The following is a 27697-nucleotide window of genomic DNA, read 5'->3' as shown; positions in this document are numbered from 1 at the left end:
CTAGGGAATGCTGGGAACTGTAGTTTTGTGAGGCCTTTAGCCTTCTCTAGTGCCTACAATAACCTACACTCCCCAGGGTTCCCTAGCACTCGTTTCCAGGGCAGCTAAAGCAGTCTCAAAAGTGCGTTATTCCTGCAGTGTGTTTTGGGCCACTGTTCGGATGTTACTGAACCTGAACAAGTTGGGCATGGAGGGGCAGATAAACAAAGGACTCAAATGGAGGGCCGCAACCCCCCCCCCCCACACACACACACACCTCAGACACAAGCACTAACATACACACAAACATCTCAGACAAACTCACACAGAAACAAACTCACACACAAAAATCTCAGACACAGACACAAGCATACACACAGCACACAAACACACAACATACAAACAAACACACAAGGTCCTCAGACACAGACACAAACTCCACGACATACACACAAACGCAAAGACCTCAGACACAAACACACCCACAAACTCACAACCTCGCATGCAAACACACAAGCACGAACTGTTCACACAAACTGCCAGGCAACACACAAGCCCGGGGCTGGCTCACCATGTAGAGGGTGAAGGGGAAGCCGAGCAGGAAGAGCCAGAGGTAGAGGTGGAGCGCGTTCACCCCGGCGCCCTGGTGGGGGTCCTGGTACCATCCTCCGCTCAGGGCGGCCCACACGCCTTGGCGCAGGATCTGCAGCACCTGGGAGCCCATGGCGATGGCGAGGGCGGCGGCGGCAGCCCAGGAGGAGGAGGAGGAGGAGAAGGCCTGGACCGCTCGCTTCTTCGCTCGCTCGCTCGCTCGCTCTCTATCCGCCCAGACCCCCGCCGCCGCCGCCGCCTCGCGACAGCCACCCGAGGAGGAGCCGCCGCCGCCAGCAGCCGCTCCTGCGCCTCCGCCTCCGCCGCCTCCTCTTCCCCCCCGCCAGCGCCGCCGCCATCTTAGGTCCGGGCCTCGGCCCGCCCGCTCCCTTGCCTGGCTATAGACCGGCAGCCCTTGCGGCGGCAACAGCCTCGGCCAATAAGGCCTCCTCTCCTCCTTCTCCTGCTTCGGTCCCTGGCCAAGTCGAGGAGGAGAGGGACAAAGAGGGACGCCCTCCTCGCTCAGAGGCAGGCGCCTAGGCCCAAGCTCGCCCCCAAGCGACGGGGAGGAGGCGCTGCAGACGAAGGGCCACCACGACAAGGACTGAGGAATTAAATACCTCAGGACACCTAGGCCCTAGATGTTCTGAGGTAATAAACCTCGGTTCCAGGTCCCCTAGATTCTAGGGCAGCGGTTCTCAAACTCTGGGGATGGACTAAAACAAACAATACTTGCCCATAGGGAACCATTGGAGGATACTCGGCCGTAGGAAAAAATTAGGCCAGTGTGTTTCCCTATGGGAAAGTATTCTCCAGTGTTTCACGGGGGCCGCCTAAGAGCATCAGAAAACACACATTTCCAATGGTCTTAGGAACCAAGATCATCGGTTGGGAGGGAGAGAATAGACTGGCCCAGCTCCAGCAGGGCTAGCCTGAAGAAAGAGACTCCTCCCTTCATAACTTTCATCTTCCGGCCTATGGGGGAGTTGACTGGGGCAGGCCCAGCTCCATCAGGGCTAACCTGAAGGAAGAGGCTCCTCCCTCCTTAACTGTCATCTTTCGGCCTATGAGGGGGAGAGTAGGCTGGCCCAGCTCCATCAGGGCTAGCCTGAAGAAGCAGAGCCCTCCCTCTAGTCCATCTGCCTTGGTCCAGGCCTCAGAGGGAGAGAAGAATGCTGGACCTGATCCCCTCCCTCCCTCACCATTCCCTTCTCCTTTTGTGTCGTGTCTTTTAGATTGTAAGCCTGCGGGCAGGGAACTGTCTATTATCCCCTCTATTGTAAACCGCTCAGATTCCCAGTGATTGGGCAGCATATAAATAAATCCTATTATTATTATTATTATTATTATTAGGAACTGTATTAAAGGGTTGCGGCATTAGACAGGTTGAGAATCACTGTTCTAGGGGTAGCCATGTTGGCCATATAGCAAACCCAGTAACATCCAAACAACAATACCTTTACTCCAAGTCCAAACAATGATACCTTTAGTTTTTTGTGGTCTTTTTCAGGCTATGTGGCCATGTTCTGGAGGAGTTTAATCCTGACGTTTCGCCTACATCTGTGCCTGCCATCTTCAGAGAATAAAGATGCCAGCCACAGATGCTGGCGAAACGTCAGGAATAAACTTTCAGACCATGGCCACATAGCCTGAAAAAAACTATGGATGCCAGTCATGAAAGCCTTCAACTTCACAATGGTACCTTTTCTTAGACATGCTGGATTCAAAAGAAAATCATCTTTGAACTGCAAATGGACACTAAATTGCCTTGACTTTGAAAATCTACCAGTGACTGCATGGCCAAAGGGGGAGGAGGTGCCAGCCTGCAGATGGTCCTCCCTACCATCTGAACTAAGACCAGAAACAGAAAACGTAGGCCTATGACTAACATCTTCAATCACTTTCTCCTGTTTGCCTGGTAAAGAAGCCAGTGTGACTTCAAAAGCTTGCAAATTCTGGACCATGCCAACAGCTATCAGGTCAGAATGCGCAGGGAAGCAGTTGAAATCCACAAACACCTAGACAACTTCAACAGAAAAGAAGAAACCCTTAAAGTTAGCAAAGTTTGGCTACCGGTCCTGAAGAACACTAGAATCAAGACCAAGCACAATGCAAGTGAAAAAAAACCACCCAGGGTCAGGGGTTTTCCCAGCAAACAATGATCACTAATTAAACAGACACTAATTCTCTCTGAATATCCTCCCACCCTGAGGCCTTGCCATTCAACAGCAGAACAATACACAGATTAACATGCAAATCACTTCCCCTCAACCAACAGTATATATACCCCACTCTCTTCCATGACAGCATTCTCTGAAGATGCCAGCCACAGATACTGGTGAAATGTCAGGAGTAAACTCTTCTAGGACATGGCCACATAGCCCGAAAAACTCACACAAAAATATGGATGCTGGCCAGAAAAGCCTTCAACTTCCCACCTGCAACATGTAATTGTGCATTTTGGTTGGTCCAATAAAAGTATCATTGTTTGGATGTTATTGGATTTATTACCTCAGGAAAACATTCCCCTCTTGGGAAAAGGAGCAAGGAGGAGGAGGAGGAGGCAAAGCTCTCCCTCTTGGAGGGAAGCTGGGGCTGAGAGCAAGGGGAAAGAGGAGGAGGCCTAGCCCTCCTGAGGGTGGCCTGGAGCCCATGTTTTTACCTCAGGAACATGGTTTGGGCATAGAACAAGGGGGAAGATGGAGGCAAGGCCCTCCAACCTGGGAGCATCTGTGGGACACCTGGAACTGAGGTTTGCCACAGGATCAGGTTCCCTTGTTAGAGATGGGACAAATGGAAGGAAGGAAGGCCCTCCTGTGGGGGGACAAACTAAAACAAATGACAGTACTTGCCCATAGGGAAATCATACTTGGCCATAGGGAAACACTGGAGAATACTTTCCCATAGGAAAAAATTGGGCAAGTATTCAATGTTTCTCTATGGGCAAGTTTTCCCCTATGTTTCCCTATAGGCAAGTGTATTCCACTAAGTTTCCCTATGGTCAAGTATTCCCCTATGTTTCCCTAGGATCAAGTGTTCTCCTATGTTTCCCTATGGGCATGTATTCTTCAATGATTCTCTATGGGCAAGTATTCGTCAGTGATTCTCTCTGGGCAATATTCAATGTTTCCCTATAGGCAAGTATTCTCCAATGATTCCCTACGGGCAAGTATGATTTCCCTATAGGCAAGTACTGTCATTTGTTTTAGTACGCCCTTCCTGTGGGGACCCTAAAGCCGAAGTTTGGCTCAAGAGCATGGTCCCCTGTTGAAGACAGAGCGAGGGGGACGAAGGAGGCAAGCCCCTTCTAGGGGTAACGTGGGGCTGAAGTTTACCTTGGGAACATCTGCCCCTATTGGAGGAAGAATGAGGGGGTAGTATGAGGGAAGGCTTGCTGTCTCTCAAGGGACTTAGGAGCAACCTGGAGCTGAAGTTTACCTCAGGAACACCTTCCCTTCTTGGGAGAAGGAGAAGGAGGCAAAGCTCTCCCTCCTGGAGGGAAGCTGGGGCTGAGGTTTACCTTGGCAACACACATGGTGTCCCCTTTGCAGAAGGAGGAGGAGGCATAGCTCTCCTGAGGGTGGCAAGCTTATCACGGGATTTTCTTGGCACAGGTTGTTCATGAGGGGAGGGTTGCCTTTGCCTTCCTCTGAGGACAAGAGAGTGTGACATGCCCAAGGGCACCCAGGGATTCCATGGCTGATCAGTAATTCAAATCCTGGTCTCCCAGTGTCCCAGTTCAGCACTCCAAACACTGCACCATGTATAAACCTGAATTTAAAGTCTAAACAATAACTAGTTGTTTTATTCTATTATAGGCAAAAATGGCTTTAAATTAATTATGCTGTATTTTGGCCATATGATGTGAAAACATCACTCACAAGGAAAGACGAAAATGCTTGGTAAGGTGGAGGGCAATAGGAACAGAGGAAGGTCATGTTCCAGATGGATAGACTCAGGCCCTAAACAAATCGGGGCCGAAAGTAGGGCTGGATAGGGCTGGGCGTCCACACATGCCCAGCCCTATCTTCGGCGCCTGTGCACCATCTTAGTGCACACATGTCCGTACAGGGTGCGCCATGATGATGCACGAGTATCAGAGCACCCAAATGGTGCTCCATGAAAGTGACATCATCATGGCGCACTGTAAAGAAGCTGCCTAGAGCAACTTTTTAGGGAGTGGGTCGATGCCACAGCGTATGGCTGCTGCAGCACTGACCAGGGGAAAATAGCCCTTCAGTCAAGGAACCCATAGCCTTGAATCTGCAGGACTTGAGTAGGGCTGATGAGGACAGGGTACTTTGGAGGTCTTTCATTTCTAAGGTCACTAAACGTTGAAGTCAATTTGAAGGCAGCTAAAAGCAACAATAAATTATCTTCCAGAAGTTAGAGCACATACAAAAAATTTAAGAAAGAAGAATATGTTTCACAGGAAGGCAACCACGTGCCTTCCAGAAATTGTGGTTACAATTCCCATAAACCTCAGGCAAGGGGGGGGGGGTACTATGGATATATGGATATGTTTTAGTCTGTTGTATCATGCCACTTTGATTTCTTGGCAAAAAACAGGATAAAAATAAATATATATATATTATTTTTTTCAGATCCAAATTTTTACAGGGATTCAGGTTGCCTATCCTTAACACACTGTATGAGATCATAACTGCAAATTAAACATGAAAAGAATGTCTATAAAATTATGTAAAAGGATAAGATAATAATGTGGTAATGTTTAATTAATGATGCTAAAGTTAAGTTGTTATTTAAGTTAAAATGTTATAAGCTGTTTCTTTAGAACAGAGGAAAAGTCATTTATAACTCTACTGAAGTACTACTGCATTATTGTTATGGCTGGATGTTCATTATCCATGTGTAGTAAATCAATCCACTTATATTCTATTTTTTTATTGTTTTGACGGATAATTATGCATGTTAATTTCATAGTTTGGGTCCAGATTTGTTCAATGGTTATGTCTGAACAAACATGTATTTCATAATTGTATTCAAATTTATAGACCATAGAAATGAAACATAAAGCCTATTGTAGCATATTTGTACAAATTATTGAATTATCTCCAGAATGCAATGTGCCATTAAATATACAAAGCAATTGTTATAGAATGAGGAATTTGTAATTTGCCACAGTTTGGAGCCATAGGAAATGCTGTAGAATGGGTTGTTGTTGCTGTTGAGCCCGTTGAAGGGGAGACTGAGTCTGCAATGAAAAGAGCCTCTAGTTGGCATGTTGAACAGAGGGTTTTCTTGTGGCATGTAAAATAAATGGGCACAAAAAGACTTAAGATTTTGAAACTTGTTGAGGAATGTCCTTTCAGACCTACCGTGCTGAGAGTTTTAAAAAGTAATTACAGTGATAATAGAATAGTAGCAGACAAGATGTGGACAGAGACTGTGTAGTGGTTCGAGCACTGGGCTGTGACTCTGGAGACTACAGTTCAAATCCCTGATCAGCCATGGAAAACCACTAAATGACATTGGGCAAGTCTCACTTTCTCATCCTCAGAGGGAGGCAAAAAGGCAAACCACCTTTGAACAAATCTTGCCAAGAATACCTTGTGATAGCATCGCTATACATCAGAAATCACTTGAAGGCACACAACAGCAAGATGAAGAAGGCTAACACATCACATTTAAATGGTAAGGAAGGGGATCGAATGGTAGGGGATAACACAAAGACATGTGGCCTGAAGTGAAGGGCAAGCTTTTTGCACTGTTCCAAATGCAGAAGCAGTCTGGCTTAGCAACCGAGGGGTGAGATAGACGGACCTATAGGAGCGGCCTCTGGTCACTCCGGCTGCAATCATGCCAGGGCTGTGATAACCACATGGCCCACTTCCAAAGTGGGCCACCACCGCTGTCCCAAGCTGGCACTACCAGGAGCTGGATTATTTCCATTCCTTTTTGTAGTGGCACCAGACTCCTGGAAGCGCGGGAGCAACTTCTCTCCACTTTGAGGGTGTGTGTCATTTGAATACCATGCCCCCAAAGCAGCCGGAAGCCACCTTATTTGACCCATGTGTTCTGGGGCTGAGTCTTATTTAAACAATAGCCACAGGACAGCATCTTCCACTGCACTTGACTAGAAAAGAGTAGCTTAGGACATGCTGCATGGCAAGTGCACACATAGGGCAATGTCCTCCAGCACAAGAATTTCACCATGGCATCTGGTACCTGTTTGCTGCTCACTCAAAGAAGTGCTGCAATAAAACAACTAATGTGCTAGCATGGGACACATGAGGAAAGCAGTATATGTATGTTTGCAATGCCTCTTGAAGTGTCAAGCCTGGCCCAGCTGGGCACAACCTCTTTTCTATTATCTCAGTGAAAAGACATAGCACTACTTGTGATGTGTTAGGAGTAGGCACTTTGCTGAGACAGATAGCAATCCTTGTCATGAATGGAGTGGTAATGCTGGGATATAAGAATGCCAGGAAAACAAGAATAGGAGTAACATTCAAGAGCCCCCACTCTAACTGTACTGCAGCATCTGCTACCTAAAGTAGCCACATCACTCTGTCTAGAGATTTTAAAGCCCTAAATGGCTTGGGTCCAAACTATCTTCGGGACTGCCTTCTCCCCTATAATCCTCCCCGCGCACTCTGCTCCTCTGGGAGAGGCCTACTTCAGCCACAAACATCTAGGCTTTTGGCTATCTCCCAGAGGGCATTTTCCATCGTTGCCCCCAGACTGTGGAACGGCCTGCCAGATGAGATCCATCTACTTACATCCTTACACAGCTTTAAAAAGGCTGTTAAGACGGATCTCTTCAGGCAGGCATTTCCAGAATAGAGAACCCGGCCTCAGGAAACTCCTATGAATAGATACTGCCGCTCCCATTATTGTTATATTGATTATTGTTATGTTGTTTGACCTTTGGGTCAATTTTAACTTGTATGGTTTTAATTCTCTATCAAATTTAATACCTTTTTAAGGGAGGGGAGGGTACTAGGGATTTGATATGTTTTGTATTTTTAACTTGTTAGCCGCCCCGATTGTTCTCTGAGGGGCGGGATACAAATAAACTTTATTATTATTATTATTATTATTATTAGAGATAAGGCTGTTCCAGGGCTCCCTCCTCCCATCAAAACTGGGAACTTATGGCCCCTGAGTGTCTGCTAGATGAACTGTTTAGAGCTCCTACTCTTCTGTACAGGCTACAATTTCTTAACAGAAGGCCAGAGAAGTTTACAGCATACAGTATTCATAAACAGTTTGATCACTATAAGATTGCAGTTTTAGTAAAAAATATACGTTGAAGAAAGCCAAAGCCAGTCTCTTTAAATATAAAGCCATTTAACATAATATTGTTCAATGACCTTGATGTGACCCAGCACGGAATCATAGTCACAACTTTGTTCCATCTCATGAGATGGTGCTAAATAACATTCTTAATTGTGCCATGGAGCCCACACAAAACTAGAACCTAACCTAAAGTAACAATTACTACATTATTTATTGGAGTAGAAATTAAAAGGAAAGTCTGCTAGTGAAATCTGCTTGAGGCTTCTGGTTTTCATACCTTTTAAGATTGCTGCTATTATGAGAACACTTTTGCTTTGGTTTCCAGGTCAGCAAATCTGCTAGTGTCCATTATGATCAACAGAGGAACTTCCAACATATTGCTGTAGTCAGCACTGACTCCAGTTGGTTTTAATGCCTTCCATAGGTTACAGGCAAGCAACATCAGAGAGTAGTCAAGATGGCAAAAATTACTGAGGAAGATCATACAAGCTAGAAGAGGCCACAGCAATTTGCTTTTGCCTCAACCTACTGGGAATGGCAAGATTCTGCCTCCTCATATCCTTTCCCCCTTGCTGAGCTGCATGTAAACTACTTTTGCACTTTTAACTCAATTTGCATCCATGGAAAAAAGCTAAAGACAAAAGCAGAAAGTGAGATGAGTGAGAAAGTGGGACCTTTTAAAAGCATTTGAAAAAGTATGATGACAAAGGATTAATCAAGACTGTCCCTGTCAAATCAAGACAGTAGAAGGTTATGCATTACTGTACTTTTAATTAACGAGATAACCTAGAAACTGTTTGTTTTGAGTCTTGCTTTCCTAAGGTGGTTCTTGTCCATCTCAATGAAGTCTTGCATTTAATTTTAAAAACGGGTGTTATTGCACACTGCTCTGACCTGCAACCTGCAAGCACCCATTTTTGAAAAGCCGTTCGATAAGCACAGCTTGATCTGGGCTGCATACGGGTTGCAATTGCCCAGCTGCAGGTGATAACACCCCGTTTTAAAATTAAATTTTTAAAATTAACTGCATCTGTATCCCATTGGGGATAAGTCGCTTTAAATACAATGCAATAATCTCCACAGTCTTTTTCCTCACCCAGTCTCTTAATGGGGGTTTGAAGAGACTATTGTGATGACAGCCACCAGGAGGCAGCACTGCTTAGTGGATTTTTTGTTTGTTTTTGCTTATTAAAGGCATTTGAAGAAGCAAATTGACAAATGTTGTTCAGAATGTTTTGGAAGTAGCTGCGTCTTCAAAACATTTCCATCTTTAGTTACATCCACATTCTTAGTATGGCAATTCAGTACAGAATTCCCCACATCATTGTTCTAAATTTATATTCTACTTTTAGTTTGTCTTTAAGAATGAAACCCTTGCGACGCTGCCCCCAGAATAAAATGGAAATAATAATAACCCACCCTTAATAAAAGTCATCAATGAGAAAGAACATGTAGCAAAACCCCCAAAAAGCAAATAGCTAACGTTTTGCAAATGCAGCTAAAGCATCATCAGTAGTCTGATAAAACAAAATTAAAGAAAAAGAGAATAAATGTGTCATTTCTTAAAGGCTTGTGATGATGAGGCCTGCCATACTTCAGCTGGCCATTCCAAAGGTATGGATCCATAGCAGAAAAGACACTCTCCCTTTTGTCTATCAGCTTAACTACAAAAATATTTTGAACTTTCTAAAGACCATTTTAAATCTTCTTACAAAAAGCATCCAGGTATTTTTTCTTTCTTTCAACAACTTCCACCTTTCTTGTGATTTCCATTTGGTAACTAAACTCATATCTCCATGGGTTACTGATTTGTTTTGTTTTAACAAGCTGGGGCAGTTGGTGAGGCAGGCTTATCTGCTTTCCCCTTTTCTCTCTCTTTTCATATTTACACAGAGGGTGCTGGAGGCAGCTACTGTTTACCTTGCCTATTGTAGGCAGACACACAAAGCTACAACAGGACTGATTAGAGAACAACCTCATTCTTCCCCAGCTCAACTTTTTCTGTTCTTTACTGCATGCTACAAGCTGACACTGAAAGTCTATTTCTGTAGCCCTCTTTCACTATCCCCCCCACATCAATGCTGCTAAATGACTTCCAGATAGACAGAGGAAAATGAAGGGGGAAAAAAGGCTGTGAAGGCATACAAAGACTTTGTAAAAATGAACTTCTTTGCCAGAGTTTTTGTTAACTGAGGGCCCAAGCAGACAAGCCAAAATAAAGCTGCTTCAGGTCACTTTGGAGGTATGCTGTTTAAATGACACACACATCTTAAGAGTCCAGAAGCTTCGCCAAAGCTGCACTCCAGTCCTTAGGACTGGATCGTGTCTTTGGCGCAACTTCTGGCCTCTTAGGATGCAGGCATAATTTAAACAGCATACCTGCAAAGTGACCTGAAGCAGCTTTATTTTGGCCTCTGTTCAGGCGCTGAGCTGTGCCTGTACTCTCAGAAGTGAGGAAGTGAGAAGGTCCTCTGTTGCTGATATTAAAACATGGTCAGGCTGATAAAGGTGAAGCCAGTCTTTCCAATAAGTTGTTCCAAAACTGTTTAATATTTAAAAGGTAAAATAAGCTCTTTAAATTAGATTTAGAAGAATTGACAGTCACCACATTTGGCATATAGTAGAGATCCACATGAAACAATAGTCTAGCCCCTCACTAACTAAAGTATTATATTTAAAGGCACTAGCATGCCAGCCTGAACAGATTAGTAGACCACAAGAGCAACATGAGTCAACAGTGTGATGCGGCAGCTGAAAAGACCAATACAATTCTAGACTGCATCAATAGAAGTATAGAGTCTAGATCAAGGGAAGTAATAGTGCCACTCTTTTCTGCTTTTGTCAGGGCTCACCTGCCATACTGTGTCTAGTTCTGGGCACCACAATTCAAAAAGGATTTGGAGAAACTGGAGCATTTCCAAAGGAGGGCAACTAAAATGGTGAAGAGAATCGAAACCATGCCCTACGAGGAATGACTTAGGGAGCTGGGTATATTTATCCTGGAGAAGAGAAGGTTAAGAGGTGATATGATAGCCCTGTTTAAATACTTGAAGGGATGTCATATTGAGGAGGAAGCAAGCTTGCTTTCTGCTGCTCCAGAGAACAGGACCTGGAACAATGGATGCAAGCTCCAGGAAAAGACATTCAACATTAGGAGGAACTTCCTGACAGTAAGGGCTGTTTGACAGTGGAACACACTCCTTCCTCGGAGTGTAGTGGAGTCTCCTTCCTTAGAGGTCTTTAAACAGAGGCTGGATGGCCATCTGTCGGAGATGCTTTGATTGAGAGTTCCTGCATGGCAGAATGGGGTTGGACTGGATGGTCCTTGCGGTCTCTTCCAGTTCTATGATTCTATGAAGGTCATCAGGAAAAAATATGTTGGGCTACATAATGAAATACAGTATATGTAAAACAGCTGTAAAGAAACCATATGAAATGAGTTGATTTAGATTGTAAGACTGAGGGCAGGGAACCCTCTTATTAAAAAGTTTGTATGTACAGCGTTGTGTAAATTTACAGCGCTATACAGTGGATCCTTGTTATACGCTGGGGTTTGGTTCCAAGATCCCCCGTGTATAACAAAATCCGTGTATGCTCAAGTCCCATTAGATATAATGACATAGCAAAATGGTGTCCCTAATAAAAAATGGAACATCAAGGTAAATTTATACTTTTTTGGAACATTTTCAAACCATGAATGCTTAAATCTGTATATAAGAAATCCGTGTATAAGAAGGGCCGACTGTATAAATAAAGCTTAACAATAATAATTATATATGTGTGTGTGTTTTTAGCTGGATGTCCTCCATTTTTTCCTGGAATGACCTCCATTTGTGGCGCCTCTTCCTCCTTTGGTCACCCTGCAGGGAAGTCCATATTTGTTTATTAACTGGTCACCTCACCTATTCACTCAGGGAGAGAAAGGCAGGGACTCAGAAGAGGCTTCATCCACACTGAGGAAATAATCCGGTTTGAGAGCACTTTCGCTGCCATGGTTCAATACTATGGAATTCATCTATTCACTGTTGGAGAAAAAAAGAAGAAACTCTGCATCCACACTGGAGAAATAACCCGGTTTGGCACCGCTTTAAGTCTTTTCAGGCTCAAGTCTATGGAATTCTGGGAGTTGGAGTTTGTTGTGGGGCAACGAGCTCCAACTCCCAGAATTCCATAGACTTGAGCCAGAAAAGATTTAAAGCGGTGCCAAACCGGGTTATTTCTGCAATGTGGACGCAGCCTCAGACTGTAGCCACACCACAGAAATCTCATCCCCAGAACCTCCTCTGCTTCCCTCGCAGCAGGTGCACTCAAAGATGCCAAACGCAGTACAGGCTCGCCATTGGACAACAGCGACCATTCGGTTAGCCAATAGCAAACAAAGAAGCAGCTCCCTCTTGGGCAATCCACCAATGGGGATAAAGAGAATGACCCCGAGCCACGCCCACTCCCTTAGCCACGCCCACTCCCTCATATTCCAATGGCAGCCTTCATCGGAGAAAGCTGGAAGCGAGGAACAAATCTTCCTTCTAGCGGAAGGGTTAAGACGCCTTCCCAGCCAATGGGAAGCCGTCGTCGGGCTGGAGCGGGCCAATAGGGGGAGCGCGAGTCGGAGCGCGTGCGAGAGCAGTGAACAAGGGAAGAAGGAAGGGGGCGTGGAGGAGTGAGGGATGTAGCTATTAATTCAATCAGGTAAGGGAGGAGCTTTGAGAGACTGTCCCGGCAGCGAATGAGGAGGGAGATTCTGAGGCGGGGAGGCGGGCCAATGGGAGCGCGTGCGGGAGGAGGAGGCGGAGGAAGGGGGCGGGGCAGAGATGGTTCCAAGAGAGAGTGAGGAAGGATGTGGCTCTTCATTCAATCAGGTAAGGGAGGAGCTTGACGGACTGTCCCGGCAGCGAATGAGGAGGAAGAGTTTGAGGCCGGGAGGCGGGCCAAGGTGGAGGGCGGGCCAATGGGGTAGAGGCGGCGACTCGGAGCGCGTGCGAAGGCCAGTGAACCAAGGGGAGGGATGTGGCTGTTCTTCAATCAGGTAAGGGAGGAGCTTTGAGAGACTGTCCCGGCAGCGAATGAGGAGGAAGAGTTTGAGGCGGGGAGGAGGGGCTTGGGTGAGAAGCCCCGCCCCGGCGCTTGCCGGTTAGTCAGGTGGCTCCAGGATTGAGGTGTTGGTGGTGCCTCAGTTGGCGGCGGTGGGGCGCGATGGCGGCCTGGCCTCCTTCTGCTCCTGTGCGTTGCGGCCTTTCAGGAATGTCCAAGGCCGCCGTATGAGGCTTATGGAGGACCCGTCCCCTCCTTCCTCCTCCCCTCCTCCTCCTCCTCTTCTCCCCTCATGGAGCCTTCGGAGGGCGACGGAGAAGCGGCGGCGGCGTTGGCCTCTTCCTCGTCCTCCTCCGGGGAGGCCCTCTGGACGGCCGTCTTCGAGTACGAGGCGTGCGGCGAGGACGAGCTGAGCCTGCGGCCGGGGGACGTGGTGACGGTGCTGTCGCAGGACGCCCAGGTCTCTGGAGACGAGGGATGGTGGACCGGGAGGATCGAGCAGCGCGTGGGCATCTTCCCCAGCAACTACGTCACCACCAACAGCAGCAGCAGCCTCAGCCTCGGCGGCAGGCGGAGCCTTGGGCCCCACTTCCCTCGGGCCCCGGCCATTCAGCGTAAGGGAGAGCGGTGGGCCACGGAGACTGGGGCTGCGGCCACACTGGAGACATCACCCGGTTTGGAGCCGCTTTAACACCTTGTCTGACTCCTTGCTATGGAATTCTGGGAGTTGGAGTTTGTTGTGGGGCCCAGAGCGGAGCGGAGCAGAGAGCCAGACAAAGAGTTAAAGCGGTGCCAAACCGGGTTAAAGCTTGTAGCTTTTCCTGTTTGGTCTTAGCATTTTTGCAGCGTAATCTTGTGTTTGTGACAAGAGCAAAAACAATAAGATGCAGATCTTACATAAAACGGGACGCTGCTTGAAACCCTCCTCCTCCGCCTCCGCCGCCGGAGCTGTCCATTCAGCACCACTGAGTTCAGAGCCACAGTTTCAAGCGTGTGTGAGATTCCTCTTGTCCTTCTTTCTCATCGTGACGCATCCAAAGTCCCTTAAATGAAAAAACCAAGCTGCCCAAAACATTTCCCGGTACTAATACACGACTTCCTGTTTCTCCTTAACATCGTTCCTTAGGGCTTAGGGCTCTGCCTTTTGCCTCCATTCAGTGAATGATTCTATGATTCCTTGAGGGAGGCCTCCAGATCAGATGCACTGCATGGGCCCCATTTGATGTCATTTCTCACCCACAGTATAATGGTGGGTGATGTGAGAAACCTTCTGCCCGTCTTCAGAGACAGCTAGTTTTAAAGTCCATTGTAGAAAATAGAAACCTTTTTGTGTGGAAATATTGCACATTGCTTTCTGGTTTGCTCCTGGCACTATACAGTTAATAGTATCTACTCTAGGACTTTCTTGAAATTGTATCATAGGATCAGCTGAGCATTATTGGGGGGGGGGGGGTATTTGTCTATATGTGAGATCCCCACTGAATCAGAGAATATATTCTTGTTACCGACTTGGCATTTCATTGTACAATGTCATTCAAATATTTATAACGGGGTTTAAAAATGGTATACTATCAGTGCAGCAGAGGAATTAAAAAATCACAATGACATAAAGTATGTATTAAAACAAATCATTTTAATCTTTAGTTTAACATATTTAAAGAGATGAGTTCCTTGCATAGTGAATTTCTTCATCTGATGAGAGATACTGATCATGCTTCCACTTCTCACAGCGTAGATCACTATGTAGAAATACCTCTCTAGGCTAATACAGTACAAAGCAGAGTTATGCAGGAGGAGATAATCCTTAAATGGATTGGGATTTCAATACCTAAAGAAGCACCTCTTTGTATAAATGGCTGTCTGGACTGAGGTCTGATGAAATGGCCCTTCAGTGCAGGCAATACAGTCTGGAAGGATGTGGAAAGAGATTTTTTGGGTGTGGAACCCCAGTTATGGAATGCCTTTCTCTTAGAGGTACAATGTTAGTACCAAACATTGGCTTCATTTTAGCACCAAGGTAAAGTATAGCCTTTTACTGTGAAGCCTTTGGGATGTAATCATTTATTCATATTGTGCACATATCTGCCTGTATGTAACTCTTCTACTGTGTAGAATTCAAAGACATAGGTCCAAAACACACTGCAGAAATAACCAATGTTTAGACCGCTTCAACTGCCCTGGCTCAGGAATTATGGGAATTGTAGTTTTGTGAGATATTTAGCCTTCTCTGTCAGAGAGCTCTGCTGCCACAACAAACTACAAATTCCCTAGCACTGAGTCAGGGCAGTTAAAGTGGTCTCAAACTGGCTTATTTCTGCAGTGTGTTTTGGGCCATAGCTGTGTTAATCTGGCATCTATGCAAAGGCATCTTTTAACACTTTTAAGAGTAACTGAAAGAAAGAAATTGGAAGCATGCGCTTTTGTAGTCTTGAACCTACTTACTTAGATGCATGTTTGGAGTGGGGAATCCAGAGACAGACCTATATAAGTGTTTGTGTGTAAGGATGTCAGTTCAAATTCAAAACCATGTAGATATAGAGGTGAGGTGACAAGTTCAGTTTTAACAATAGTCCTTGCAGGACGTAGGCAGGAGGAAGGCTGTTGCATAAAGCCAAGAAGACTAGTTAACCATATGAATGAGTATTGAAATATAGTGTGGGAATCAGAGAGGAGAATGTGATGAATGGTCAAGGGTGACAATACTGTGTTAATCTAAGCTGTTAGCACAGAGCAAGTGAAGAACAAGTTTTATGTGTGAAAAGTTTATTTCTAGAAGTATTTCTGGGTAAAACCTTTGTTTATGCTGCTGTTTCTTGCAACAGTTATGTATAGACAGAACACATTTTTATGATATGGTTTTGGTACTGATGTCATGGTTTGGATCCTGGACTAGGACTCTGAGAGACCAAGATTTGAATCCTTGCTCAGCCATAGAAATCCAGTGAGTGACCTTGAGTAAGTAAGGTCCAAAACACACTGCAGAAATAACCCAGTTTGAGTCCACTTTAACTGCCCTGTCTCGATGCTGTGGGATTCTGAGAACTGTAGTTCTGTGAGACATTTAGCCTTCTCTTGTCAGAGAGCTCTGGTGCCACAATCAACTAAAGTTCCTGGGATTCCTTAACATTGAGTCAGGGCAATTAAGGCAGTCTCAAACAGGATTATTTCTGCAGTGTGTTTTGGACCTTAATCATACATTCTCAGCCTTAGAGAAAGGCAATGACAAATTTCCTCTGAATAAATATTGGCAAGTAAATCCCATTATAAGTTTTCCAAAAGTTGGAAAAGACTTGAAGGCACACAGCAGCAATTTTGGTACATTTTTTTCTGTACTAAATGTTCTGATCATATTAAAGATACAGGAGTAAGCCATATGTTTCCGCTGGGTACAAACAACACTGATTTGCTTGATTTACCTGCCTAGGTTTGATTATTTTAGCTAAGGAATTATGCTGATATTGAATATTGTATGCAAGCTTATAAGAAATTTACTTATAAATCTCAATTTTTCTCTTTCTAGTGCTAGAAATCGACTTCTCAGAGCTTGTTCTGGAGGAAATCATTGGCATAGGAGGCTTTGGGAAAGTATATCGTGCAGTTTGGATTGGAGAGGAAGTTGCTGTCAAAGCAGCTCGTTATGATCCAGATGAAGATATCAGTGAGGCTATTGAAAATGTTCGTCAAGAAGCCAAGCTGTTTGCAATGCTAAAACATCCCAATATAATTGCTTTGAAAGGTGTATGCCTAAAGGAACCTAACCTTTGCTTAATCATGGAGTTTGCTCGTGGAGGGTCGCTAAACAGAGTGCTGTCTGGTAAAAGGATACCACCAGACATACTAGTCAACTGGGCTGTCCAGATTGCTGGAGGAATGAACTATCTGCATGATGAAGCAATTGTTCCTATTATTCACCGGGATCTGAAGTCCAGCAACAGTAAGTGAGGAATAAAGAATGTGTTTGGAGTGTGATCACAATAACTTTGAAAGAGATGGGGCATAAAGGGAATTTTAAAGTAGCATGGGAGAGCACTGAACACAGTTATACAGTACCAGTTTGACAGTGTTAATAACCTGAAAAGTATTCTAATAGACCTTATCCTACGGAACTGCTAATAAATAAAAACAGAAGTGAAAGAAGAACTGCTTTATTTTGTGGAAAGCCTCCTAGCAGATGCTCCACTTTTGTGTTGGACATTTAGCTAACATAAGCATCTAGCGAAAGGTGAGAAGTGTATGGTTCACTATTGCCAAACTGCAGCTCCCAGCAGCCCCAGGCATGATAGCCAGTGATAAGAAATACTGAGAAATTAAAATTCATCAACATTTGGAAGACCACACAACTCCCGTTCATGAGATTATCAAATATTAATTGCCTTTACTCATATGGATGTTAAAGCTGGCAGTAGTAAGAGCATTGTGATGTCTTTACTGAAGCATGCTGGCAGTCAGTGCTATGCAGAATAATCCAGTTTTCAGGATTTTTGTGATCTATAAATGTTTCTAACTTTAAGGCCATACCTGTAACATATCATTTTCTGGTCATTTGACAAGTCATAGCTTCCATTGCCATAGGCAGAATGGTCTGTTTCTTTTGGTTAATTTAATTTTTTTTTGTTTTATTTATATACCGCTATTCCAAAGATCATAGCGGTGAACAGCAAGTAAGCTAATTAGCAAGTAAGCTAATTTGCCCCCAACAGTCTGGGTACTCATTTTAGCGACCTCGGAAGGATGCAAGCCTGAGTCGAGCTTGGGCCCTTTTGCTGGTCTTGAACTCGCAACCTTGTGGTTTTGAGTGAATGGCTGCAGTACAGGCATTTAACCACTGCACCACCAGGGTTGATCACTGGGATACTATTAGATGGCGATGACTAACTTTTGCAGTAGTAGCATGGCTATGGTGGAGGAATAAGTGGGAGCAACTGTGAGCTGGAAGAGAGACATTTTTTCTGTAACAGAAATAGAATAAAATAAGGTTTTAAAGATCTTCAGAGGTGTCCACTACCTTCTGAAGCAATCTATTTCACTGTCAATCAGCTCCTAATGTTTAGGTGAAGTCTCTTTGGTTCATACTGTAGTCTCTGCAACATTCTTTCTTCTACATGACATCCCTTCAGATACTTAATTTTTAAAGTTCATATTCTATGTGAAGTCTGATCAAAGCAGTATGGCGTGACACTAATACAGTGGGACCTCAATATCCACGGACTTGCCATCCACGGATTTAAGTATTCATGGACGGCAAGCCCACACTGTCTCCAATGGCAGCACATGCACATAGCCACACTGCCATTAGGGACAATGGGAGTTCAGGTAAACCCCCATCCCATTGTTCCTAATGGTGATGCAGCTTGCGTGCACTCGCTGCCATTGGGGGCAACAGTGGCTGTCCCTAATGGCGGCATGGCTGTGTGCATGGGGACAATGGACTTGAGGTCCCATAGATTTTGATGTCCATGGGGGTGGTAGTATGGAATGCATCCCTCTGCAGATACCAAGGTCCTACTGTACTCCCTCTGTTTGGATATTATATTGTTGGTGCAGCCCAGAACTGTATTGGCTTTGTTGGGCACCACATCACACTGTTGACTCATGTTTAGCTTGTGGTTTATTAAGACCCCTGTGTCTTAGATGGGGGCAACATTTGCTCACCACCAATCTGCTGGAATGTCTTCTGTTCACCGGGAATTCTCAAAACAGTATTTACAGTGGCTTTGAGACTGCATCTTTTAGTACTCTTGGATGCAGTTAATCAGGCCATGGAGACTTGAGTAGCTAGGTATTCCTTTACTGCCTGTTTAACTATTCTTCTTACTGTATGATTTATTCTGTTTCACCAATTAGAGACTGTTTTCATTTTGGAAGAAAACTGAGACAAAGAAGATGCTGAACAGTTCAGGCTTCTTTCTATTCTTTCTCTGTGCAATGATCCTACCATTTCCTTGTTCTTCTCTTGCTCTCAACATAGTCAACCCCCCTCCCTCATTTAAAATTATTTTTAACCTCTTGAGTGAGCCTGAGCTCATTCTGAGTTTCAGCTTTTATGGCTTCCCCCTACATGCACTAGCTATTCATTTGTATGTTTTTGGTGATTTTCCCCTTCTTCCATGTCTTATACATCGCTCTTTTAAATCTCAGATCACCTGAAAATTCTTTTTTTCTTTAGACACCCTGGTTTCTTTAGATGCCTCTCATTTTTTCCCATTTGGAATTGTTTGCAACTGTGCCTTCAATATCTCACCTTTAAGAAACTTCCATGTATCATGAACTTATTCTGACCATGAGATCTTACCCAGAATTTCCCTTTTTTTTAAAAGTCAAGAGTGAGTGTCTGACTATGTTTGGCTTTACCTTTTTCTGTATAACAAATCCCACCTAAGGATCCCACTATTTCCACCAGTTCATTTCTTTGGTTAGGTTCAATCTGACCCCTTGTAAGACTAGTGAGGAATTTATGTCAGGGGTGTGAAGTTTCCCATTACAGTACTATTACATCTCTTCTTTTTGAATATTTGGCCATTTGTTTTAGGAAGAAATCATCCAAATTTTAAATCTGGCTTATAGTAGACACATACAGTGAAGTCACTGTTGTTTCTCTTTCCTTTAATTTTTATCCAGAGGCACTCAATCTGTTTTCTGTGCTCTAAGTCTTGGATTTCCTCGCAGGTGTACACACTTTTGAGACATAACACTGCTCATTCTCATTTTCTGTTTGGTCTATTTGTTTGGAATAGGCCGTACCCTTCCATTACTATGTTCCAGTTATGAGACTCATCTCACCACGTTTCAGTGAGGCCTATTTGCCTTTCTGTATCTGTAGAAGAGAACATGTAACCACGAAGAGGTATGGGACAATCCTGGTGTAGTTTTGCAAGGCTTTGTGAACATGTACGCTTTATGAGTACTGATTGAGACAGGAAATTATTTTCATTCTGATCTCTCTCTGAACCTTTAAGTAAGATTTTCTTGAAGTAAATACAAAATGGAAATTGCTGAAAGTCCTGCAAATGTGTATATTCAGTGTCAACATTACTTAAAATTTGTGGAAGTCCTGATAGACTCGCTGGGAATTCTCTAACTGTGGAAGAAAATGACACTGTTGCAGCCAAGATGTAACTAATTAAAAAAAACCCACAGGAATAAACCTCTTAGCAAAGCTGCCCTCTGTCAGTCTCCAGTATAATTAGTGAGATGCTAGCTGTCAATGTGTGTTAAATCTCTCTGACCTTGGGAAGAATTTTGTCTTAGTGCTTAGGTATTTGTTGCTCTTTGTGCTAAGGAAAATATTTGACTATATCAGAGTGCTCCTTTGTAATGTGTTTTGCATTTTTGGCTAAGAAAGCTACTCAGTAGTTCCATCCATGCTAACTGGTGAAGTATTTTAAGAAACTCTGTACATGTTGAGCCTCCCTTATCTGGAATTCTGAAATCAGAAATACTGTATTCCAAAACCCAAAACTTGTTTCATGTGTGGCTGAGATAGTGGCACATTTGCTTTCTGATAGTTCAATGTAGAGAAACTTTTTCATGCACAATATTATTAACAGTATTATACAGTATAAGTTAACCTTCAGCCTATGTATATAAGATTCAGATAAAAAATACATTATGTGTTTAGACTTGGGTCCCATCGCAGAGATTTCTCATTATGTATGTATATGCAAATACAGGTATCTGTATTCCAAAATCAATAATAATAATAATCATCATCTCCAAAATGCTTCTGGTCCCATGCATTTCAGATAAGGGAGACTCAACCTGTATCTCACTTAATTCAAGGCACTATGCTTCATTCTGTGTTCACTGCATGAAATTTAAGATAGGAGTTAAATTTTCCTAAGGGAGGTATTTGGGAGGAAATGCTTCACTGACTCTTTTACCAGATGATTTAGGACATGTGACATAGATGCTCCTAGACCTGACTGGGAGAGAAGAATGGTAAGGGAAAGCTGAGCATCCCTTGTTTGCTGTTGCTTCCTGCATTCCATTCTGTCCTCATTTCTTTGCAATGAAGACATGATAGCTAGGATAGCTAGCTCATTTTTGTTTCTGAAGATGTGCCTAAATTCCGTAAACAGTGTTTTGAACAGCCATTTATACCTAGTAAGGATTGCCATCAAGTAGGGAAATAGTCTGGGCATGTTCTTTCCCTTTTAAGGTTATAAATAGCTGACATAGATATATCCTGTCTGGTGGGCTAGCAACAGCCATCACCCTCTGCAAGCTGATTACTTGGTGAACTTATAAGACTGGCATGGCAGTACTCATAGTTTATAATAGGTCAAGGATAGTGTAGTCTAATCTAGCACAAATTTATTCTGGACTACATTAGTTGGCTGCCAAGACTAGAGTTTAACCCACGTACTAAACACTATCTGAAAATAGGACAATTAGAAGTTTTCTTATAGCAGTCATACATTCCTGAATAAGACATTTGGCTATCAAAATTTATACTTTGTAAACATTGTAAATTATAGCATTGTGTGTCAATGTAACATAGAGGCGAAACAGATGGGCAGGAAAAAGTGGCTTGAAGCTGCCTTTTTTGAAGCCACATTGAAATCCCACCAACTGCACTGCTGGCTCCCAGGCAGCTGGAGTGTCATGACCACATGATATTGCTTCAAGCAGGAAGAAGCATGGGGAAAGCTGCTTCTTTTTGAAACAGCTTTTCTCTGCGTAAGGTGCCTAGAGGGCAATAGCAAGTACATTTCTATACTGCTTATCAGTGCACTTAAGCACTCCCTAAACACTTTCCTGCTGTCTTCAAGGCATCTAAACGCCACACCTTCAAGTCAGCCTGAAAGCACCTCTTTTTGCCTGTCTGTTTAGCCCCATGGTTACTGACTTGTGAAGTCAGAATTAACTTTAAATTTTGAATGTGAAATTTTGAGTTGTTGTTGTTGTGTGCTTTCAAGTCATTTCTGATTTATGGAAACCCTAAGGCAAATCTATCATGGCATTTTCTTGGCAAGATTTGTTCAAAGGAGGTTTGCCATTGCCTTCCCCTCAAGCTGAGAACATGTGGCATGCCCAGAGTCACGCAGTGGTTTCATGGCTGAGCTAGGAATCAAATCCTGGTTTCCAGAGTTGTAGTCCAACACTCAAACCACTATACCATGCTGGCTCTCTTTTTGACCTGGCAGTCAAATTCTTGCTATAGATGCTGACAACTAGATTCTTGTAAAGTCAAGTGGATGCATAATGAAACCAGGTAAAGTTTGACAGTTTGATGTAGTTTGCCCTTTAACCTGGCGCTTAAGCAAAACAGTACTTAATTCCTAGTATGCCTTTAATTCTTGTTATTAGCCAAGGATTTTGCAGTGCCAACTTGATCCCTTAGTCCAGGGGTAGGCAACCTTTTTGAGCCGGGGGCCGGGTTGCTGTCCCTCAGACAACTGGGGGGCCGAAGCAAAAAAATAAATAATTAAATAATTTTTTAAAAATTTAAATAAATAAATAAACCAGGACAAATGTAGGACAACATTTTCAAATGGTGGACACTTTTTTTAAAAAAGTGGAGGACACGCAAAAAAATTTGCTGATTTTTTTAAAAAATGTTAATATAAATGCATGTTTCTGAGGTGTCTATAGACAATTGCCCCCCTTGCCCCTGCGCACGAGAGGCCAAAGGCCCTGGCGGCAATCGGCGGCAGGACCGGGCTGGGGCCGGTCCCAAGGCCTCGCCGGGCCGCATCCGGCCCGCGGGCCGCAGGTTGCCTACCCCTGCCTTAGTCCGTTGTCAATAATAATAATGATGATGATGATAATAATAGGATTTATTTATATCTTGCCCAATCACTGGGAATCCAGGTGGCTTACAACAGTGGGGATAATACAAAGCAATAACAATAAACATGAAAATAATAAAACAATATAACATAGCAATACATAGTAAATCATCATCATCATCATAATATCACAACAATTCAATTATAACAAAGGATAACACAAAAGATTACATTCAAATCAATAATTATCCCCATTTCCAATCCCTCATTCAAAAAATAGCAAAGCAAATGCCAATAAACAATGAAATTAGAAAACAAATACAGCCTAGCAAGTTACAAGATTATAGTTAAGAAGTGACAATTAAAAGATTACAATCTAACCCCTAAAAATGGGGAGACTAAAAATTAGCAACAAAATAATATTCTTAGTATGGCCCGAGGTTTTATGGGCCACCGCCCACACTGTTAGTACTGGGCTGGAAGGGGGGGGCGAAGTTGTTACAGGGCTTCCCTCACTCATCCTACCTTTTCCTCCTGGCAAGTCCATGGCTGGGAATGAGGAGTCCAAGGCTTTATGGGCCACCCCCCACGCTGAGTTGGTCCGGGGCTGGAGGGGATGCTGAAGATGTTAAAGGGCCTCCCTCGTTCGTCCTACATTCTCAAGCTGTGGAATAGAGCAAGCAGGGGAACAACTACACCTCAAGTGGCAGAAAACATGTGTAGAAGTAAGGAAACCAGGGATTGTTCTGAGAGCTTGCAGCTACAGAATCGATTTTAAGTTCTTTCTCTTATCAGGGATGACGAGGAAGAGCAGCAGGGATATTCCTCAGTGACAGTGCAGGGGACCCTGGGAGTTACCACCACAGGGAACAGCCGCTGCTAAGCTGTGAAGGAGGCATGTGGGGGGGGGGACACTTTGCTGGGGGGGTATTGAATCAGTGGTTTGTGGGCCTGGCAAGATTGTATCCCTGAGGCAAAGATCTGTGATGTGACAGAGAGGCTGACAAGACTTGTCAAGCCTATTGACCATTACCCCTTCCTTTTGGTCCATGTGGGAATCAGCGATGCTGCAAGGCACAGCCTTCAGAATATCAGAGGCGATTATCAGGCTCTGGGTAGGAAGCTGAAAGAGACGGATGCACAGGCTGTCATCTTATCTATTCTCCCAGTTGAAGGGCATGGTCCAGGAAGGGAGACAAAAATAGCAGAGGTGAACAACTGGCTCCACAGATGGTGCTGCAAAAAATGATTTGGATTCTTGGATCATGGGCTGCGTTTTCATGAGGGGGGACTTCTGGCAAGGGATGGGTTGCACCTCACACCAGTTGGCAGAAACATTTTTACCAATAGTCCCAAAAATTTTATCAGGAGGGCTTTAAACTGAGTTATGTGGGGGAGGGAGACAATACCTTGGAAGGTAGGAGTTCACCAAGGGCTGGAGAGGATAGTCAAACTGTTATAGCAGGAACAAGGCGAATAGTGCAGGGACACAACAATCGGGGGGGGGGGACTTTACACAGGCAGCTAAGGGGGAGAACCCATGGTTTTAGTTGTCTCTACACTAATGCACAGAGCATGGTAAATAAGCAAGATGAACTTGAACTCCTAGCACAAAAAAGCAAATGCTATATAATATGCATCACCAAAACCTGGTGGGATGAGTCTCATGATTGGAGTGTAGTAATAGAGGTGTATAACCTTTTAAAGAGAAACAGGCCAAACAGGAAAGGAGGAGAAGTAGCCATGGGTAGAGTGTAATACAAAGGTGAGGAGCTCTAGACTCAGTTTCCCTTTTGAATGTCAAACTCAGTGACCTGAAGTCAGATAGTCTCAACCTAACCTGCTTCATGGGAAGAGGATAAAATAGGGAGAAAAATCTACTCTTAAATTCTTTGGATTAAAAGGTGAAATATAAAAGGAAAGCAAACCTCCTTAATCTATGGTTTCAAGGTCATCAGTACCAGTGATGTATGTATACAGTCCTCCCTCTGTTCATGCAGTTTTGAAACTCACATCCCTTGCTTATGCGTGAGGGACAAAAGGAGAGGGAAACGATGGGTGCGTGCCCGAGGCGTGTGCCCGCGCACGCCCGCGGCTTCATGCCTATGTTCAAGCCAATGGGGCTTGAATATAAGCGAAATTCCATTTTCGTAAGGGGTCCAGAACAGATCCCCATGAAAAAGGAGGGGTGACTGTATAGTCCTTTACTTGGTTGTTTGAAGAATGTGCCTATGATGAACGAACTGTTGGCCTCTCAAAATTCAGACAGTCACTCTCCTGCTTTATTTCTTGATCCTAGACCAAATGTTTCTACAATCTGATTCTATTCTGTTTCTTGCTTTTGCATTGTAATTGCTTATGACTAACAATATGCCCTGTTTTGGTGTGTGGTTGATATCCTCCTGGACACCTACATAGAATATTTCAGTTTCTTTTTCTTCTGTCTCTGTTGTTGAAACATAAACTTGGATTATGGTTATATTGCTAAGTTTTCCCTGACATCTTACTGATATTATTTGGTCAGACTTTACATTATCTCTTTTGATTGCTTTTGCTATATCTCTCCTCACTATTCATGCTACTTCATTTCTTCTTAAATTTTCATTTCCTGAGTAAAACATTGTGTAATTATCTGACTCAAAATATCCCCGTCCTGTCCACTTTACTTCATTCACTCCAAGTATTGCAATGTTTACACTCCCATTTCTTGTTTTACTGTGTCTAGCTCCCCCTGATTCATTCTTTTCACATTCCCATGTTCCTATAATATATGTTGTTAAGCTTTGGACTTTCCTCTCACTTCTGAGCACACAATAAGCTGAACATTCTTTTGTCTTGAGCCATTAGCCACAGTGCTCCTCATAATTTTCCTCTGCTGTACCTTAGTAGTTTGTTGAGTGCCATCTGACCTAGGAGTCTCACGTTCTGGCACTTTGTTTTATTTCATTTTGGACACTTTCATCGTACAGTTAAAAAGGGGCTTACCATGCCTCCTTCTGCACACTACTGACAAGTGTTAGCTATGATGCCACTGCTGTTGTCTCTCAGAGATCCTCCACTAATGCTGCTGTCCAGTAGTGGTTTGGTACATGTAATCTGGCTCATCTACAAAAGCCTGTCTGAGAGTCTCTACCAACAACACTATTGCTGTCAACATAGCCTCTTGCCTTACAGGAGGACACAATGCCACCATGGCAAAGCAGTGTCATTTGTGGGATATGGTAACACCTTGCATTTGTTGCCTACTAAGAAAATCCAAAGTTTGACAAATTCTAAATCAGTGGTTTTTTAACTTACGTGAGTCCTGGAGATTTACCTATCTCTACGTCCTGCGTGGGACTGGGTCTTGCCCTATGTAAGTCCATAGCCATAAGGCTCCTGAGTGAGCCTCCTTTTTTGTTATGTTCTTTTCACTCATACATTGCCAACACTATCTTCTAATCATGGTTTAGTATGTTGTCTTCCTCTTTGAGCAGTAGCAGGTTTTTTTTTTATAAGAATACTAAACTCAAACAGTTCTACTCTAGTTTTGTAATACTTTGGGTAATACACATTGGTTTCAGACACTGAGAATTTCTACCAGTTCATAATTTCATGCATGTATGTGTGTAAATGCATAAGGATAATCCTTTGAATTTGCTCTGGGGAAGAGTTCTGGAGAACTGAAAAGCTTGTTTAAAACTTTGTGATATTCAGGTTGGTTTTAATAATTGTTCTACTTTCAAGAAGCTATTTTTAAAAAAAAAATTCAGCAGACCAACTGACTGGCATACAGTTTCTGAAGATGGAAGTAGGCTTCCTCAAAAGTGCATTGATTGTGCTGTTACTCAGTATTCTTTGCGTTTTCCATTTTACTGTATTCATTCTGCTGACATTCTGAACTGCAGCATGCACTTTACTGATCTCTGGCAGTGCATTTTCGAGATATGTTCAGCTAATAGGACTGGCACACAAAAATGAGTAACTATAGAGCAGCACAGGCAGCTAAAGTGCAGTGAAAGGCAAGATGCCAGAGGCTCTCGATTGCAGGATCACTCTGCAGTATTATATACTGTAGGTAAGATACATTTTAGATGGCAGGTATCTAGACTGAGGTTTCATTTTGGATATGCTTTTATAATCCCCAAACTCCAGAAATATTCACTGTTACCAGTGCAGATAAAAGAGAAAAACAGGAGATAATTTTGTCTTAAATTTCAGTGAAAATTATTATTGATCAATCCTTTCAGTTTGGTCATTCATTACTCCCTCTTGTCCTCATTCGTATTTGAATATTTTTTGTGGTCTATATCACTTGTCTTCAGTCATTTTGGACCCTAAGCCTCTCTTCACTCTCAGTCTACTACATGAAACCACTTCTTATGTAACTCTTCTTCTCTGTATTAGTTATCCTCCTCCTTTTCCTGACCGTCTCCACAGATGATGGAGTGCTGTTACTAGTGATAGAGCCTATTCTAAGTTCATAATCTTTCAGCTGAGAGTCAGTGATGTAGACAAAGCAGAAATCTGTTTCTTCTATTTATAAATATTGTCTTTAATCCATCTTTTCACTTCTCTTTTCTATGATCTGGCCCAGATTCTGTTTTCTTATTATAATATTATTTTTGTATAATGCATCCAGGTGAATCTGTCCAGGCCGTGTGAAATAGGCACACATTCAACAGATTATGTTTAGCCTCTCTCTAGTATGTACCAGCATCTGCTATTGCTCTTGAATCTACTGTTATGGAGCTGAAAATGCAATATTTTTATCATTGGCTTTAGCTTTTGTAATTACTTGTTGTGAATGTTCTTTGCTGGATAGAACAAAATTAAGTAGAACTCACTGAATTTAATATAGAAATAAAATAGAAATACTGTATCTCCTAGTGTACAGGGTTCTGGTTTTATTTTTCATTGCTTAGCTCGGGACATATAAGAAGAAGAAGAAAAGAAACCAGCTTGAAAATGAGAGGTGTTCAAAAACAAGAAAATGTGAACAGATTCTCTCAGTTCCATGGCAACAGCAAGTCCTGCTCTGACAGGAACTTTTTCCATGGCTGTCATGTCAAAAGTGCATGTTCAAAAGCTGGAACAGGAAAAGGAAAGAAGAGAAAATGTGG

General features: G+C 43.4%; 2 protein-coding genes across 6 annotated transcripts in view; one reads left to right on the top strand and one right to left on the bottom strand.

The window, feature by feature from the left end:
- The window catches only part of PCNX1 (pecanex 1), a 147594-nt gene extending 146891 nt beyond the window's left edge, over nt 1-703 (bottom strand). For both annotated transcript variants that reach the window (XM_089521797.1, XM_089521798.1), the window contains exon 1: nt 551-703. In XM_089521797.1, coding sequence (XP_089377923.1) covers nt 551-703 — 153 coding nt within the window. The remainder of the gene's footprint in view (nt 1-550) is intronic.
- A 12122-nt stretch (nt 704-12825) lies between these two features.
- The window catches only part of MAP3K9 (mitogen-activated protein kinase kinase kinase 9), a 129868-nt gene continuing 114996 nt past the window's right edge, over nt 12826-27697 (top strand). For 3 of the 4 annotated variants that reach the window (XM_089521792.1, XM_089521791.1, XM_089521789.1), the window contains exon 1: nt 16483-16798. In XM_089521792.1, coding sequence (XP_089377918.1) covers nt 16567-16798 — 232 coding nt within the window. In that variant the 5' untranslated portion in view covers nt 16483-16566. Of the gene's footprint in view, nt 12860-16384; nt 16799-27697 lie in introns of those variants that run through there. The other variant, XM_089521790.1, reaches the window with a different exon arrangement.

Source organism: Sceloporus occidentalis, unplaced genomic scaffold, assembly GCF_023333645.1.
Source record: "Sceloporus occidentalis isolate IW3139 unplaced genomic scaffold, rSceOcc1.0.p SCAF_4, whole genome shotgun sequence".
Taxonomy (NCBI): Eukaryota; Metazoa; Chordata; class Lepidosauria; order Squamata; family Phrynosomatidae; genus Sceloporus; species Sceloporus occidentalis.
This window is presented reverse-complemented; position numbering and strand designations above follow the sequence as displayed.